Here is a 15525-nt window from a genome sequence, read left to right on the forward strand (position 1 = left end):
TGAGTTTCAACTCTTTATTATTATCATAACATATAAAGCCGGGTTCACATTTACACAAACAGGAGAAAAGAAAGTGTATGCTTTACTGTGTGTGTGTTGTGTTCTCAATCACACATCCAGTATCCTTCAAAAAATGCTTTAGTGAAAGCAAAAAACCGGAGTCAAAACAAACAAACAAAAATAACTACAACAAATCACACACAACATTTTACACTCACTCAACTCATTCACACTGAAATACACATCACACACAACAGAAGCCATCGATGTTTCACACACATTTGCTTGCTGGATTATATCCTCATGTGCTTCCAGACTCATTTTTCTCTCCACAGCAGGATCTAGATTTAGATGTCTGTGGTTTAGTGTGGGAGGATCTCGACTTCAAACTAGCCTGAGATCCTCTGTGGTCCACGGCAAAGGAATGCAGAAAACAGTGCCCATAATTCAACATCACAGAATAAATACAACATTATTATTCACTGGCATTTCATCAGACTGAAACTCATGAACTATCTGCATGCTTACAGACAATGTGACAACATGAATATGTTTACAAACATGAGGTATTACATACACCTGAGCGGAGAACCAACCTGAACAAATTGGCTTCCATCAGATGATTCTTATATCAGGAAAAATATGACTTTAAACATTAAGGTAAATAACAAATAAAAAAACAGAACCAAGTCAACCTATACATGCCATGCTACCTGGAGTAAATCTCTCTTTATCCAAATTCACAATAAAGAAGTTTCCTGAAGATAAGTAACTATATCATATCCACATGGTCTGAAACAAGTGACACCAAACTAAACAAACACATAAGGCATAATAAAGAAGCACTTTAAGAAACTGCTCACTTTGATGATTATAAATAAACGTTTTTTCTCTTGGGTTGTTAACTAAACATACTAATAAACCACACTGCATACTGCCTTTGCATGCTTTACATACTCATAAGAAACTTTAGAAAATTATCTTAACAGTAAAAAACTGCATACTTTTACATACTACATCTCCATAGTTGACATACTAGCAACAATAAATAATCTTTCAACTAAAAAACGTTAGGAAGTTAACTAATCCGATAAAGGTAGTATGCATACTTAACATACAAAAAAGACAAACACTAAATCTAAAATACTTTAGGATGTTAACTAATCCAATAAAGGTAGTATGCATACTATGCATACTAAATAGACAAACATAAAAATGTAAAGAACTTTAGGAAGCTAACTAATCCAATAAAGGTAGTATGCATACTATGCATACTAAATAGACAAACATAAAAATGTAAAGAACTTTAGGAAGTTAACTAATCCAATAACAGTAGTATGCATAGTATGCATACTAAATAGACAAAAATAAAAATGTAAAGAACTTTAGGAAGTTAACTAATTAGTATCTAAAACACTTAAAAACAAAATTAATAAAAGTGTCTATTAAAGTCTGTGAAAGCTGTCATGATTTAGTCGTCGCAAGTGTTGTATAGATGCGTATTATTGTAGTCGTCGAGTATTAGTGTATATATTAATTATACGTCGTACAGCGCACAATAAAAAGATGCATAACCCCTGCGTTCATACTCCCGAAACCCGGGGGGGGAGACAACCCAAACAACCCCCCCCTCTGCGGTTCTGGGTAGGACAGCAACCTGGGCTAGAACTCTGGACCTTTGAATCACGTTACCGTCTCTCTAGCATCAAGCCACTGGAGCCTGCACGTTATTGACACATCTCCTGGCGTATTCGTCTCTCGAAATTGGCATCCGTTGACAAAACAGACAAAGTACACAACATTCTCACCGGGTCTTGAACCATGGATCTCAGATTTAAATAACCGATGTTCTACCACTGCACCACTGGAGGCTGCAAGCTCAGGAGAGCTCAGGAGAGCTCAGGAGAGCTCAGGAGAGCTCCTGGTGCACTACACTACTTCTGACAAACTACTTCTGACACACTACTTCTGACACACTACTTCTGGCACACTATACAAAGACCAAAAGAACTAACCAAACGCACTTAAGTTCTGTGGCTCAGTTGGTAGAGCATGGTGCTGACAACACCAAGCACGGGGGTTTGATCCCAAATAACTATTACATTTATACTTTAAAGACACTGTGTTGTTATACATTAAAGTGTCTTCCAAATAAATATTCTTGATTAGGTAAGTTTTCTATGTTACTTTCATCCTACACAAATCACAAAAACAAGATAAAAGTCATTTATTCCAGGGGCTTTGGGTAACCCCTACTGGACAGGTGCCCGAACCACACCAGTATTGGGTCGGAAAGGATGTTGCTCATTTTACATCCATAGAAAAGTAGCTACAAAGTAAAAAAAACGACTTGGCAACATATAAACAAGTGACACCTTATAAAGCTTCCTAACTGGGTGTTTACAGACATTTTGTCACTTTAAATGGAACTTTTGTACACAAAGTATAAAGAGATTAGTACCATTTGGCCACAACGTAACAATTGACATTTGCACATGAACAATTAAGGGCCTCCTCTCATCAATCCGAGTTTGCGTAGGGCATCACGTCTAGCTTCATCTGTGGCTCCTTTCCCAGAGAACTGGACTGTTATTCCCTGCGTGCGGAAGGACTGTTTCACTGTAGGTTTACTGCGTATCTCTTGGGACGTGGGACTGGCTCTTGGCTTGGTGGGGCTCAGAGGACCGGAGTGACGTGCAGGTCTTGAGGCTGCAGAGGGAGATTGTTCAGCAGGTCTGGTCGCGGCGGGATGGAAAGGTGGTTTGGGGTGTAGGGGTACCGCATCTCTTGTAGGCGAGTCTTCGTCTGCGGTTATGCTAACCTCTTTGACTGGTGAGAAGGTCTTGGATCTGGCTCCGTAAGCGTTTGGTGGGCTGATGCGACTCGTGTTGGGTGGTGATTGGCTGTAGCTGCTGTATGCAGGGTTTGGCTCATCACTGTGCGCCACGGATGGGTTCATGACTCTGGACCAACCGCCGAAGCTATTGAGGTGGACTTCTGGGGTGTTTGATTTGGGCGATGTGGCATTGTGATGTGGGACTTTGCCGGATTTGAAGGATGTTGCGGGGTTTAAGATGATGCTCTTCCCACCATAGCTGTTAAAATCACCGTGTCTGATCTCGCCACTTGTTATCGCTGCTGATTGACTAGACTTGTCCTGTCTGTCTACGGTGCTTTTGCTCTGGGAGTAGTCGGTGGTGTCAAAACCGTGAACTTTGGATGTACTGCCATTCTTATGATTGATGGCCATGTTAGCATTTTGTGGAGGCATACTAGCAATGGTAGGCTCATTCACACTGCTGAGGGTGTACCTCGATGTGCTGTTACTCCTGAGAGCCGTCCTACCGCTGCTGCTGTCTTTGTTAAAGTCTGCAGAGGGCTGCATGACCGACTGCGTTCGTCTCTGAGCCAGTCCAAGCTTCGAAAGGGCCTCCATCCTGGACTGGTCTGGCGTCGGCTGTCGGAACGACACGCTTCGCGTGGGAAGGTTGCGGACGCAAGACGGCTCTCCGCCCTCCAGAGGGTGTGCGGGGCCGGTGAGGTTAGCTAACATCTGGGCCCGTCGCTCCTGCGCGTTGACGGCTTCCATGGCAATGGAATGAGGTATGTGTTCCCGGCTGCCGAGCAACAAACTGATGTTGTCAGGGAGGTGCGTGGGCTTGGCATGAGTCGGAGGGCCGTGTTTGGTCACGGGGTTCTGCGGTAACTCCAGACTGAGCCTGCGCTGAAGCAGAACCGAAGGCGATGCGGATGCAGAGTTTGCACCCTGGTGCTCGGCGATCTTACTAGCGATGACGACGGGGGTGGGAATGGAACCGGGTGGTGGCAGGTGTCCACCTTCCTCTGATGCTGGAGATGTGATGTTCAGCCCTGGAGGGAAATTCATGGGGGGCTCACGTTGGGGCTTCATCTCATAGTGGGTTTCTGGAGGTATAATCAGCTTCTGGAAATCTGCAAAAGAAACACATAACTATAATTAATGAAGTTCCAAAATATTTCACATGGTTCAGCTGTGCTTACTTCTCTTCTAAGAATGAGTGCACAGTATGCGTAAAGTTTTTACAATGACTTGTGAAAGTGAACAAGTGAAAAGACAATATCTTTAACATTTTATCAACAACCAATAAAGTTTTCTCAAACTTTCTCAAAGTGGTCTTGGATTTAAAAAAAACATCTTAAATAAGGATGACTCAAAGCTGCTCTCAAATCCAACTATTAAAAACTAGTGGTCAGAATGCAAAGTACACTTCACAGTTTGTATTTCATTTCAAACACATGTTGTAGTTCAAGTGTTAGTTTGCATTATGATTTAGACCGGGTTCTGAATGTGGCCTGTGGTTTGTGTTGAGTTTTGTCTGTTCTGCTGTTTTTGTGTAGTACCTGGCATGACGTTTGTGCGTTTGTCTTCAGGTGTAACGTGCACCAGATCAATGATGTCATGATCTCTCTCATACGAGGCCGGGCGCATCTCTGCAGGTGTGTGCCTTTGTGCCGTTCTTCCCGCTCCGTCATTCTCAAACTCCTCCTCCAGAGAACCGATGGTCTCCTCAAAGAACAAAATACACTCCCTCTCCTCAAGACTGAGGAACTGTAGATCATCCTCCTAGAGAGAGAGATTCAGTTACATCACACAGGTTGAAACAGGTGCGCAGCGTTGACTTTTCTGTACCTTTGTCCCCGAAATTCAAAGATAAACGGTCACATGAGAAACATTTGAGACACATGTAAACCAATGATTTGTCTTCTCAGACCACCTGAGGCAGATGTTTATGGCTGGTGTAAGACAAGTTTAGAAGAGGGAATTCAGGTTGAGTGTGTTTGTTAATATGTAATTTCGGGCCCTGACAAACTCACCTCACGGGTCTAACGGGTGCAATAGAGAGTGAGAGAGAGAGGCAAGGAACTCAAACATGAGAACACAGACTCTACTCATGTAAAAAACAGACTACTCTCACAGGTGTGTGTGAACAGTGGGCTTCTTGTTCATCGTCCCGGCGTACACGCCCTTCACCCTCAACAGCCCTTCAGCGGCCGGGATGTCCACACACACACACACAGAAAGAGAGGGAGAGAGAGTTGAGCTTTGCTGTAGTTTGTGTTGTTAAAATGTAAAAACAAGACAAACAGACAGAACCAAAGCGGCTTTTCTTCTCATTGTCGTGTAGACAGAACAGCTGATTCGTGTGTAACTCCATTAACACACAGGGTTGGAGTGTCTTGTGTGTGCATAGTTGTTATCAGATTACAATCTGTACAATAATGTCACGAGGAAACGATTGTGTGCCGTAACCGCGCTAAAAATACACTCCAGTTTGACAGTGTCCTAAGAAAACATGAGTTTCTATGTGTAACACTCATTTAGAGGTCTTATGCAGTCGCTGAGGTGTTCTTGTGGTTTTTGCCAGATTGCTAGGGTGGATGCTTATTGGCCTAATTCATAATTCAACTCTTTTTATTTGATGTGACACACATAGTGTAATTTAAACCTTGAAAGATATTTATGCAACACATTTCATCGAATCTACAAAGATTTAACTTAGAACAGTTTGATGTTTTTGACTATTCTGCTCAGTTTTTAGGTCAATAACAGAACGACTCTAATTATGACTGTCTTTCATTTAATCTCACAGTATGAGTATCAGTGTCATAGTGATACTGAACTTATCAAACACTGTAATGACTAATACAAATACATGTTAAAGTGACTCTGTCATCACAGTAGAATGCATTGTAATGCTGAACCTGCTGGTTGTGTTTGAGATGTCTCACATGCTGTTCTGCTGCATTCTTGCCTTTACTACACAATGACAGTCTTCCATCAGAGAGTGTGTCACACAGACTTACTCTCTCACTAACCCTGTATATACGTATGTGTGTTAATACTCACAGGCTGGCGGTCTTTCAGCCCGTAATGAGGCGTCCGGTGCACGTGTACGTCCATGGTTTCAGGATAAGGGGGGCGGCGTCTTGTACTGGGTCAAGCAGGAGAGGTCAGGGGTCATGTGAAGCATTTCCACACACCCGGCTGACCCGTCGCATCATCACACACACCTGAAAAACACAACACATATCATTACATAACTCTCATAAATAATGTGTGTGTATATGAGCTCACACAGATGAGGTCTGACTACAGCGCCTCTCATCTGATCTAATACCAGCACAATTATGCAGTTTATCAGATTATGATTATTTAGTCATTCAAAGGATTCCCTACACATTTTTGATGCGCGACGTGTCCGTGGACATTTTTTTCAAATAACATGAAGCGTTTCTCTAAAAGCATACTTTTATAGTATAGTATTAGTAGTTAATATATCATTTTCTATAATTGACTTCATGTCAGGTAGGCATTCATCTTCTCCATTCATCCATTCATAACTTCTTAGCTTGAGTAAACATTTACTCATGTGCTATTGAACAATACTGATGCAGGCAAATAAACAAGAATAATTGTACAGAACTAATGTCTACACAAAACAGACGTGTAACAATATCCGGGTGAATCTCAGCAGGTATTGATCATCATATTTCATCCATTACAACAGAAGCAAATCTCATTCTCATCATGGCTACGTAATATATTTTGATTCAGCATAAATTCACACTAAGTAGAAGTTCAATAAAACATTTTAACGAAAGTGTCATGAAAACTTCGAGGCGAAATTAAACATTTGATTGAGCTTAAAATAGGCTTCGTTTTCTATATAAAAAATGGAAGTATACAACTATGAAATACATAAAGGAAGTATATAAATAAGAAGAAAAGACTCACCAAAACATCCTGTAAGACCTCGACGGAGAAGTGTATTATTTGAGTGTGTAAATTGTGTGTGTTTAAAGACCCGCTCCGCGCGTTAAGTGTCTCGTCTGGTTCTTCAAGAGCGCGTGAATGAGCGCGAGCTCCTCCTTCATGAGAAGATCAGGTTTCCACCACGCGAGCTCCTCCTTCATCCTGATGATGAGGATCAGATTTCTTCCACGTGATTCATTTGCAATAAACAGTGACTCATTTACTGAGAACGACACATTCACAGCTCTTATAATGAATACACTTATCTGTTTTAAACTGTATGAAAAAGCCTTGAGATGTTCTGTAATGTCTCGTGTATTGATCAGACGTGCGTTAGCCTAAATCTAAACTGTAATGTTTCTGTACTCACCTGTACAGGACAGGTATTCAATCACACACAAATGTCGCCCTCTTGTGGCACGAGCTTGATATTATTCTCTATTTGTCATTTTTCGTTTTTTACAAAACGACATACAAAAGGAGGAAAACAGCTGTTATTTAAATAATTTAGGCCTTGATAAGATAATTACTTTCATGGCGTCTCATTTTAAAACTAAGACGGAAAACCTCATAAACTGGAAAAAATGATGAGACAGTTTTTAAACACACATAACTTTTATTATTGAGTGCTACTTACGAGCGTGGACTTTTATTTTGGAAAGCACGGGCATTTCCGGTGTCGTAACCGTTTTCGAGGTGCTGTGGTTAAACATGAATTTAAGTGGGTTTAATGGAGTGACAAACCTTCTTAACTGCAACAGGAGATTGTGGAGTATTTTAAGGAGAAATGTGAAGTCCGATTCTTCATCTTTGACTCTGAGACACCAGCAGAACGGAATCAGGTGTTGAACTCTTATCTGATGTCACCCGAAAACTGCGGTAGGCTGGTTTCATATTCGCACATTCGGACTTTCACCTACATTTATGAAAACCAACTACAATCCCCAAGATCACTAAAAACCGCAAAGTATTAGTTCAACATTTAGCTGTCTTGGGGATATAAAACATTTTAAGTGTTAATTTGCATACTTGTCTCCAAACTCTTATTGCATTAAAAGCATTTTCGCCAACACCAGGTCTACCAGCAACTATTGGTTTGATTTGTTATCTCTTGTAATGCTGTATTCACTGCAATAGCTTTTGAAATTAGGGTTGTGACCCTCAAGAACATACTACAACTCTTCATTGCACAATTATATGCTAAATATGTTCCATACCTATTGATGACATTTCATTATTATAATGCAACATTGTTATGTGTTGAATTAAAAAAGATATATTCATTTATTTCTGTTTTCATCTAACATTGAAATCACTCAATATCATAATCCATGTTCACTGATTACTACTTGCAGTCTTGCAGAACTGCCAATGCTTCTGAATTTTTCATGTGCATTGCAATAAAGATTCCCCCCATGGGAACATGATGGTATGAGCCAATTTTCCTGTGACACAGCATAAAGATGACACCAGAACACAAGTCTCCCTTTTGTTTGCCGATGAATGCAGCTGACAACTGCAAGAATCTTGCCTCCCGAGTCTTTCTGTTAGAACTACTGATGTAGAAGATAAATCATAGTCCAGTCACACCTGGTGAACACGGTTATATTTCAATGATCACACATTCACAACAAAAAAACAGGTGAAAATATAAGCTGTATATGCTTAGTACGGTTAAAATAATTACTTTATGGTTTGTCATGGGTTACTTAAATAATCAACGCCACAAATTGAACAACAGGCACAAAATGTTTACCAAAAGCTTTAATGATTTCAAAGTTATTGAATGAAGTGTTTGACCAAATAACATTCAGTCTGGGTTATGGTTTGAGTGTTATCAATAACATGGTGAATTCAGCATCATGGACAGTTAAGAGTTTGGCATGGCTGTAATCTCACATACAGAAGGATATTTGTGTGTGCAATATGAAATGCATGCAAATTACAACAGGAAAACATGTTCATTAGGCTGTTTTGTCTTATATTGACAACTTCACAATCTAAAATAATGCTATGTTAGGGTCCAAACAAAGATGTATATGAAATTAGCCTTGTATTAAAACAGCTTATAGCTCTGTGGGAGGTCCCACAAATTGGACAATAATCATCTGATGACCATCAGGTGTTAGATAAGCGAAAACTATAAAGGCCCAATACTGGGGATTCTTCAGGGATAAACAAAAGAGTGAAATGTTATCAAGTCATGGGTAGATATAAGAAAGGAAAAAAGGCAAAAAGGAAAGATGTATGGGCAGAAGCAGGAGGAAAGGAAGTTGTTGCGTTTCATTTATTGAAAGCTGATATTTTAAACCGGGACCAGGGATATTCATCAGATGTTTGGTCAGATATATCCATCGCTTTATTTGGTAAAGATACACTAAAAAATCGCATCTGGTTATTGTGCACATGGAGACAAAACCGAAAAGGTGTGAGGGACCAACTGCACATGAGCAATACAAGTGATCAAACAACTGGGATAAGACGACTGGAGACAGGAGAAGGTAAATTATTCTGTCTGTACTCTATATGTTGTATACAGTTGCTGTTGGATGACATAATTATAAAGACACTTTAGCTGTGGCCAAAGTTATTGTTTAAGCTAATAGAATTTGGCTAAATCGTAAACAAATGACTGTTCAGCTTTCTTTCCTATGCATTGTATTATAAACATATCATCATGTTTTAATCTTGGACAAATATTTTAAAGCCCAAACCACTGTTGTTACGGAGCATTTATTTTGTTACCCAGTGCTGACCATAAATATCGAATTGTCAAAATATTCATGAATATACACTTACTGTTTACTCTAATCTACCATAGACACCATAATGAGCTGGAAAGAGGACACTGAGGCAGATATTGTCCAAAATAAAATAGACTCTGAGGAGGACAGCGCAGACCTGGAGAGACATGCATCTGAGGACAGTGGTCTAAATAACAATGGCCCAGAGGAGACCAGAGTGGACCTTGAAGAATCAACTGAAACAAAACATCGAACACAAAAGCACTGCATTTGGGTAATCAATGTCATGATTTCACTAGTGACAAAATAGGAAGTGAAAAACAATAAGAACAATCTAACGACACGTGTCCTTTTTGTCCTCAGATTCCGTGTGAATCGTGCCAGGGGTGCTTTCAAGTCAAGTGCCTCAACATGCCCCTATCAAAAGACCAACCACGGTTTTGTGTTTTACATATAATTTATTAAGTGGTGCTCATTGTATCTCTGTGTGTAATTTGTTTTGTTTGTTTTGCTAAATGCATAAAAAAAAAACAGTACTTTTTGTTCATAGTGTTTATTATTTCTTTGGCCTTGTTGCTTTGTTTACTTAAGAGTTTAAGGTTAAATAAATTTTTTCGGACATTCAGCCTTGATTTGTTTTATGTTTGTTTCAAAGTTATTGATTTAAATTAACTGAAATGACTACACTAATTCTTTTTAGGGGTCAAGCCCGAAGGAGCAAAGACCCCAATTTAAATCATTAGTTTTTTTTCTTTACCTATGACAGCTCGCACACAGAGAGAGGACTATATAAACATACATTTTTGCTTATAACTTCTGAAATGGTTGATCTATAGTCATGATAGGGGTCTCGTTTAATTCCTTGAGTCATGCCAAGTTAAGGCATACCAATTGTTCCTCGGTTGGACATTGGGTGCTCATTTCAAAGTTTGTCAAAAAAAACACTTATGAATACAAAGGAGTAATGCTACTAAACTTGGTGTGGTTCATCAAGACAATATTCTGAGAGAGAGAGCTCATTGTGTGAGCTGAGTTACTCCAGATTAAAGAGGTGTAGTATGTTCTTTTGGATAAAAGCAAGATTTCCAACTTGTTTTAGCCCAGTCATTCATTTAAAAACCTAAAGATCTGGAGAATGTGTCATTGAAGAAACCATATAAATTAACACAGTAGCACTAGAAATGTCCCTCTGAGGATGATGATGTCACATCATTCCATAGAGATAAACATGTTTTCAGCCTTTTTAAAACTTTGACAAAAGTTTGTAGGTAAGGCTTTTCAACATTTGGAAAGCATAATAAAATAAAATTACAAATTATCATTGCATATAAACAAAGCTATTGAACGCGGAAGTCCAAAAGTGCGAAAATGAAATCAACTTCAAGTCGCAAGCAAAAATGCTGTATTTATACTTTAATATTTACTGTTGTAATTTGCGTTACATTGCTTTGTGGTAGTCTATATTTTTTATTTTCAATAACTAAAAACTACCTGGATTTGGTTTTGGATCAGTGTTGAGTTGCTGTGGTTGTTACCTATCATGTGATCATTTCAGAAGGATTATTCTGAATAATCCCAAGAAGAGGAACGCTTTGTCTCTGCCCATGCTGGAATCACTGAGAGAAAACATTCTGATAGATTTAGACACTGAAGACCTGCGAGTGATCATCATATCAGGCAAAACTCAGAATAAAACATAAAAAAAATAACCATCTACAAACCTGATGCTGACTCCGTCTGTCTGTCTGCAGGGCAGGGTCCAGTGTTTTCATCAGGTCATGACCTTAAGGAGCTGACCTCAACAAAGGGTCCAGACTACCACAGCAAGGTGTTCCAGACATGTTCTGAGGTCATGACCCTGATTCAGGACATTCCCGTGCCGGTCATTGCTATGGTAAACGGCGTCGCCACTGCGGCAGGTTGCCAGTTAGTCGCCAGTTGCGATATTGCCATAGCAACAGATAAATCCACCTTTGCCACTCCAGGAGTCAATGTGGGTCTGTTCTGCTCAACCCCGGGCGTGGCGTTAGGGCGAGCTGTACCCAGAAAGGTGACGTGACTCAAGCATTGACTTCAAAACTAATTTAAAGTAAGCTTTTGTAGCAAAAAGACATTACCCATTTACAGTAGTCCTGTTTCAGGTTGCCATGGAGATGTTGTTCACGGGCCGACCCATCTCGGCTCAGGATGCTCTGCTGCACGGTCTGGTCAGTAAGGTGGTGAGAGAGGAGCAGTTGGAGGAGGAGACGCTGGCCGTGGCCACACGGGTGTGTGAGTCCAGTCGGCCTGTGGTCGCTCTGGGGAAAGCCGTTTTTCACAGACAGATGTCTCAGAGTCGAGACGCAGCGTACGCGTCCGCCTGCAGTGCCATGCTGGAGAACCTGAAGCTTCCTGACGGGCAGGAGGGGATCAGGGCGTTCCTGGAGAAAAGACGTCCCGTCTGGAGTAACAGTCCAGAGATAATCCACACGTGATTCAGCACTGGCACACACCTTTTGTTTAAACTCACTGCAATCAAACATAAGAACTGACAGAAATATCCTGTTCAAATGCAGCATTTGTAATCTAATGTTCAATAAAAAATATATTTGATTCAGATGTTTTATGGAGATATTTTCCCATTTATTATTGGTTTGACCAATTTCTACATAAGTCGCTTATTAGTACGTTTTTTATTGTGTCAAAAGCAAAAATACAACAAGTCTAAAATTTCATTTGAGTACTTGAAAAAAAAAAAAAAATGTGTTAATGGTGTCATATTTTAGTCTGTAATGTCACACTGTTTTATATATAAGAAATCACACAAAAAGAATATCTGCCTCAAAATTGTCAATCTGACTTTATCCAACACAAGTCCACAAGTCTGTGCTGAACATGTTCGAGTTCTGGCGTTCAGATAAATCCTCTCCTGATGTCCGCCGCTCGGTTTCCTCCCGGCCTCAGAGAACGCCGGCCAATGGGAAAGTCCGCACCTGGAAGATGACCCGGGAGCGGACCAATGGGGTCAAAGCGTGGGCGGGGCAGGACAACGGGCGTTTGGTCATAATCTCCACCAATGATGCCAGGCGGGTAGGGGTAGAGGGGAAGGGGAGCAGGTGGGATGGGGGCAAGAGGGTAAATGGGTGGCAGGTGGGGCGGGTAAAATCTGCATATGCTTCTTTGCTCCATCTCCTTCTTCTGCTTATATTTCATCCTGTAAACCTAATGACAAAACAAATAACAAGACGTTGAGTTTTGTTAAATCAGATTATTAAAAAAACTTGAAGTGCAGACTCACGTTTCTCCAGTCTGTGTCTCTATGCTGAGTCCCGGCCGGATAACACACTGCACACACAACACAACAGCTTTAGATACACACATTTCTGATGAGTGTTTGTGTAGTGTGTGTGTTTGTGGCGTTACCCCTGAAGTCTCTGTGCAGCAGGTGTCTCCAGAGCGATGGATCCTGGGTGGCGGCGTTCAGATCTCGACACACAGCCGACAGCGAGACGAGAGACGTGACGTTCAGCAGACGCAGAACACGTAACAGGAGCTCAGGAGGAAGAACAGCCAGACCGAAGAGAGCGGGCAGTCCCAGTGCTGACACACAAACACACGTTATAAACACACAACATACCACATGATAAACTAAACATGCGTGTGAGAGGAATAATCACCCTGTCTGGCTGCGGCCATGAGTGGATACACCAGCTGATCTTTAAACAGACGAGAGAGTTTCCGTAAGTCTTTGTAAACCACACCTGTGCTCACACCTGCAGAGAGAGAGAGAGACAGAATGTTAAAGCCGGATTGCCCTTATAAAATATGAATATACTTGAATGTAACTATACTTTTTATATTAAATATAAAAATATTAGTGTATTTGTTAAGTCTTCTATTTAATATTGCTAGGGACTAAATTGGTCCACGTTTTAGTTTATACAAGTGGTTTATAAGAAAGTAATAAACCCCACGAAGCAGAGGGTTACAGTGCATTTTATAACAGCTGAGGGCGTTGTGGCACGACGTGATGCAGAGTTCACTTTTGCTTTGCACTCTTACCTGCAGAGTCAGGTGTCACATGATCATCTAGTTTCAGCGTCAATTTACGGGAGCTCTCCAAACTTCTGTCCATCTTCAGAACAGCTGTTTCAACAATAAATTACAGTTAAATCTTCCCAAGTTCAGATAGGACGGAGTGAATCAATTTGTGTATTCATACTGATATACCATTAATGACAAGAGTTTGTCCCATCGGCACAGCCACCACTGTGACCACACTGTTCTCCAGAAGAGGATGACCATACTGAATCCTGTACACGCCCCCTGCTGCCCGCCAGCCAATCGGCATCTCACCCGAGTTTACGTTCCAACCCTGGAACCGATGAGGCAAGAGTTATGTCTACGTAAACACTTTACATTGTGAAAGTTTGGATTCGATTGGAATAATCTCACAGGGGCTCAGAGAGCGTGTGAAGGGTCAGGTGACCATCAGGTGAACTCTGACCTGCGGAATGAATCCGGTCTCAAGAAGCATCAGATGTATCGCCAGCATCAGACAGTCTGACGGCTTCTGACAATTCGCCGAGTCCAGCAGCCTCTCTAGAGCGTGAGGAATCACACCCTCCACAGTCTCACAGCACAGCAGTGGCAGAGGGGCGGAGCCTTCGGTGACCATGCCTCCATCTCCGTCCACCCACTGCTCCTGCTCACCGTCTCTGTCACTGCGTCCTGACTGATGAGATACACAAATAAAGTTAGACAATAACAAAACTAATTCATCAAACTCTCAGTGTTTCTCTTCAGGAGAGTTTTAAGAGCTTCAGAGGTGAGCGGGTCAGTACTCGCCTCCTCACTCGAGTGCATCTGATTCTGCCCCTGCCGGACACCTGCACTGCTCAGGTTGTTTGGGGCAGTTTGTGTCTCCTGCGAGCTGCCTGGGGGTAAAATCACACTCATCATATCACCGGAGACCACCCCGCAGGAGGAAAGAGTCTGTCCCGTGTCTACCAGAACCTCCTTCCCGTTTAGAGACAGATTAAACTCCACATCAGAGCTGCACAGAGATAGAGAGAGAGAGAAAGAAAGAGAGAGATAGAGAGAGAGAGAGAGAGAGGGGGTTAGTTGTCACATATACTGTACTTATATCATGATAGAAAATGCCATGATAAATTAATACAGTTATTATTAATATATTAACTGATGTCATGACTGTATAAAGCTGCAGATAAATTCAAGCTCACCTCAACCCACATTCAGACAGCAGAGTGTCTCTGATCCGATCACTGAGATCAGACAGACTCGGTTCCGGTCCGTCCAGCTGCAGTCTATGGGTTTGATTGTTGATTCTCACCCTGAGCTTCATTCCGATCTGCAGGACACCCGAGATCCGCCTTAACAATTCACTTTCATTTCAGTCTAAGTGCTCGTATTATATGTCACGCCCGTGACGTAACACATCCTTAAAATAGCCGTTTAAAGTTTGAAAGCAGACATACAGCACAGCGATATTTTACCGTAACAGCAATTTTAACAGCAATTTTATTTGTTACTGACAATTATACATAAATAAATGTAGCGAAAGTCGTCAATTTAAATATTAGCATGGAAGACGAGACATGTAAACATCAGAAAACATCACCCACCTGCGGATACGTCACAAAAGCACGAGCGCAGTGAAGCCAGAGATTCTTTGGCCAAATATTATTTCAAAATAAAAGCCCTACGTTTGACTTCTCAAGATTTTTTTATTTGTCATTTACACATACTTATATAAATATATAACCAGTGGTAACTTTTAACTTTTTTTGTGTTTCGATGGACAACAATCACAATTAATACGCGAATTATTTTTTTGGCTACAATGCTGCCATCTGATGGTCACAGTTGCGGATTTAATGTGCCGTTTTATACTTGTTCTGTGTGTTTATTTCAGTGGACTTAATTCTGTTTCAAATCAACCAAATTTACAATTCACCACAGACGCCATTATTTAGAAATGTGTTCATT

At 41.0% G+C, this 15525-nt stretch overlaps 3 protein-coding genes across 4 annotated transcripts; 1 reads left to right on the top strand and 2 right to left on the bottom strand.

Annotated features, from left to right (window-relative positions):
- Nucleotides 1-7041, bottom strand: LOC130420262 (proline and serine-rich protein 2). The gene is made up of 4 exons (XM_056747424.1): nucleotides 6776-7041; nucleotides 5888-6051; nucleotides 4381-4603; nucleotides 1-3951 (listed from the first exon to the last, which is right to left on the bottom strand). Exons 2-4 carry the CDS (start codon nucleotides 5939-5941, stop codon nucleotides 2504-2506), a joined length of 1725 nt encoding a protein of 574 aa, XP_056603402.1. The 5' UTR covers nucleotides 5942-6051; nucleotides 6776-7041; the 3' UTR covers nucleotides 1-2503.
- A 407-nt stretch (nucleotides 7042-7448) lies between these two features.
- On the top strand, nucleotides 7449-12133 carry echdc3 (enoyl CoA hydratase domain containing 3). The gene is made up of 4 exons (XM_056748889.1): nucleotides 7449-7635; nucleotides 11093-11214; nucleotides 11289-11587; nucleotides 11679-12133. Exons 1-4 carry the CDS (start codon nucleotides 7505-7507, stop codon nucleotides 12009-12011), a joined length of 885 nt encoding a protein of 294 aa, XP_056604867.1. The 5' UTR covers nucleotides 7449-7504; the 3' UTR covers nucleotides 12012-12133.
- Nucleotides 12134-12351: 218 nt separating this feature from the next.
- fbxo7 (F-box protein 7) lies at nucleotides 12352-15227 on the bottom strand. Of its 2 annotated transcripts, none has more exons than XM_056748886.1 (10): nucleotides 15162-15227; nucleotides 14760-14909; nucleotides 14365-14572; nucleotides 14024-14251; nucleotides 13747-13891; nucleotides 13579-13662; nucleotides 13194-13289; nucleotides 12940-13116; nucleotides 12815-12861; nucleotides 12352-12738 (listed from the first exon to the last, which is right to left on the bottom strand). In XM_056748886.1, exons 2-10 carry the CDS (start codon nucleotides 14879-14881, stop codon nucleotides 12430-12432), a joined length of 1416 nt encoding a protein of 471 aa, XP_056604864.1. In that variant the 5' UTR covers nucleotides 14882-14909; nucleotides 15162-15227; the 3' UTR covers nucleotides 12352-12429. The 2 variants fall into 2 exon arrangements, with proteins under 2 accessions (XP_056604864.1, XP_056604865.1); XM_056748887.1 differs by having other exon boundaries at nucleotides 14760-14887; nucleotides 15162-15180.
- Between the last annotated feature and the right edge of the window lie 298 nt (nucleotides 15228-15525).

The sequence above is a fragment of the Triplophysa dalaica genome, chromosome 5 (genome assembly GCF_015846415.1).
Source record: "Triplophysa dalaica isolate WHDGS20190420 chromosome 5, ASM1584641v1, whole genome shotgun sequence".
Lineage (NCBI taxonomy): Eukaryota > Metazoa > Chordata > Actinopteri > Cypriniformes > Nemacheilidae > Triplophysa > Triplophysa dalaica.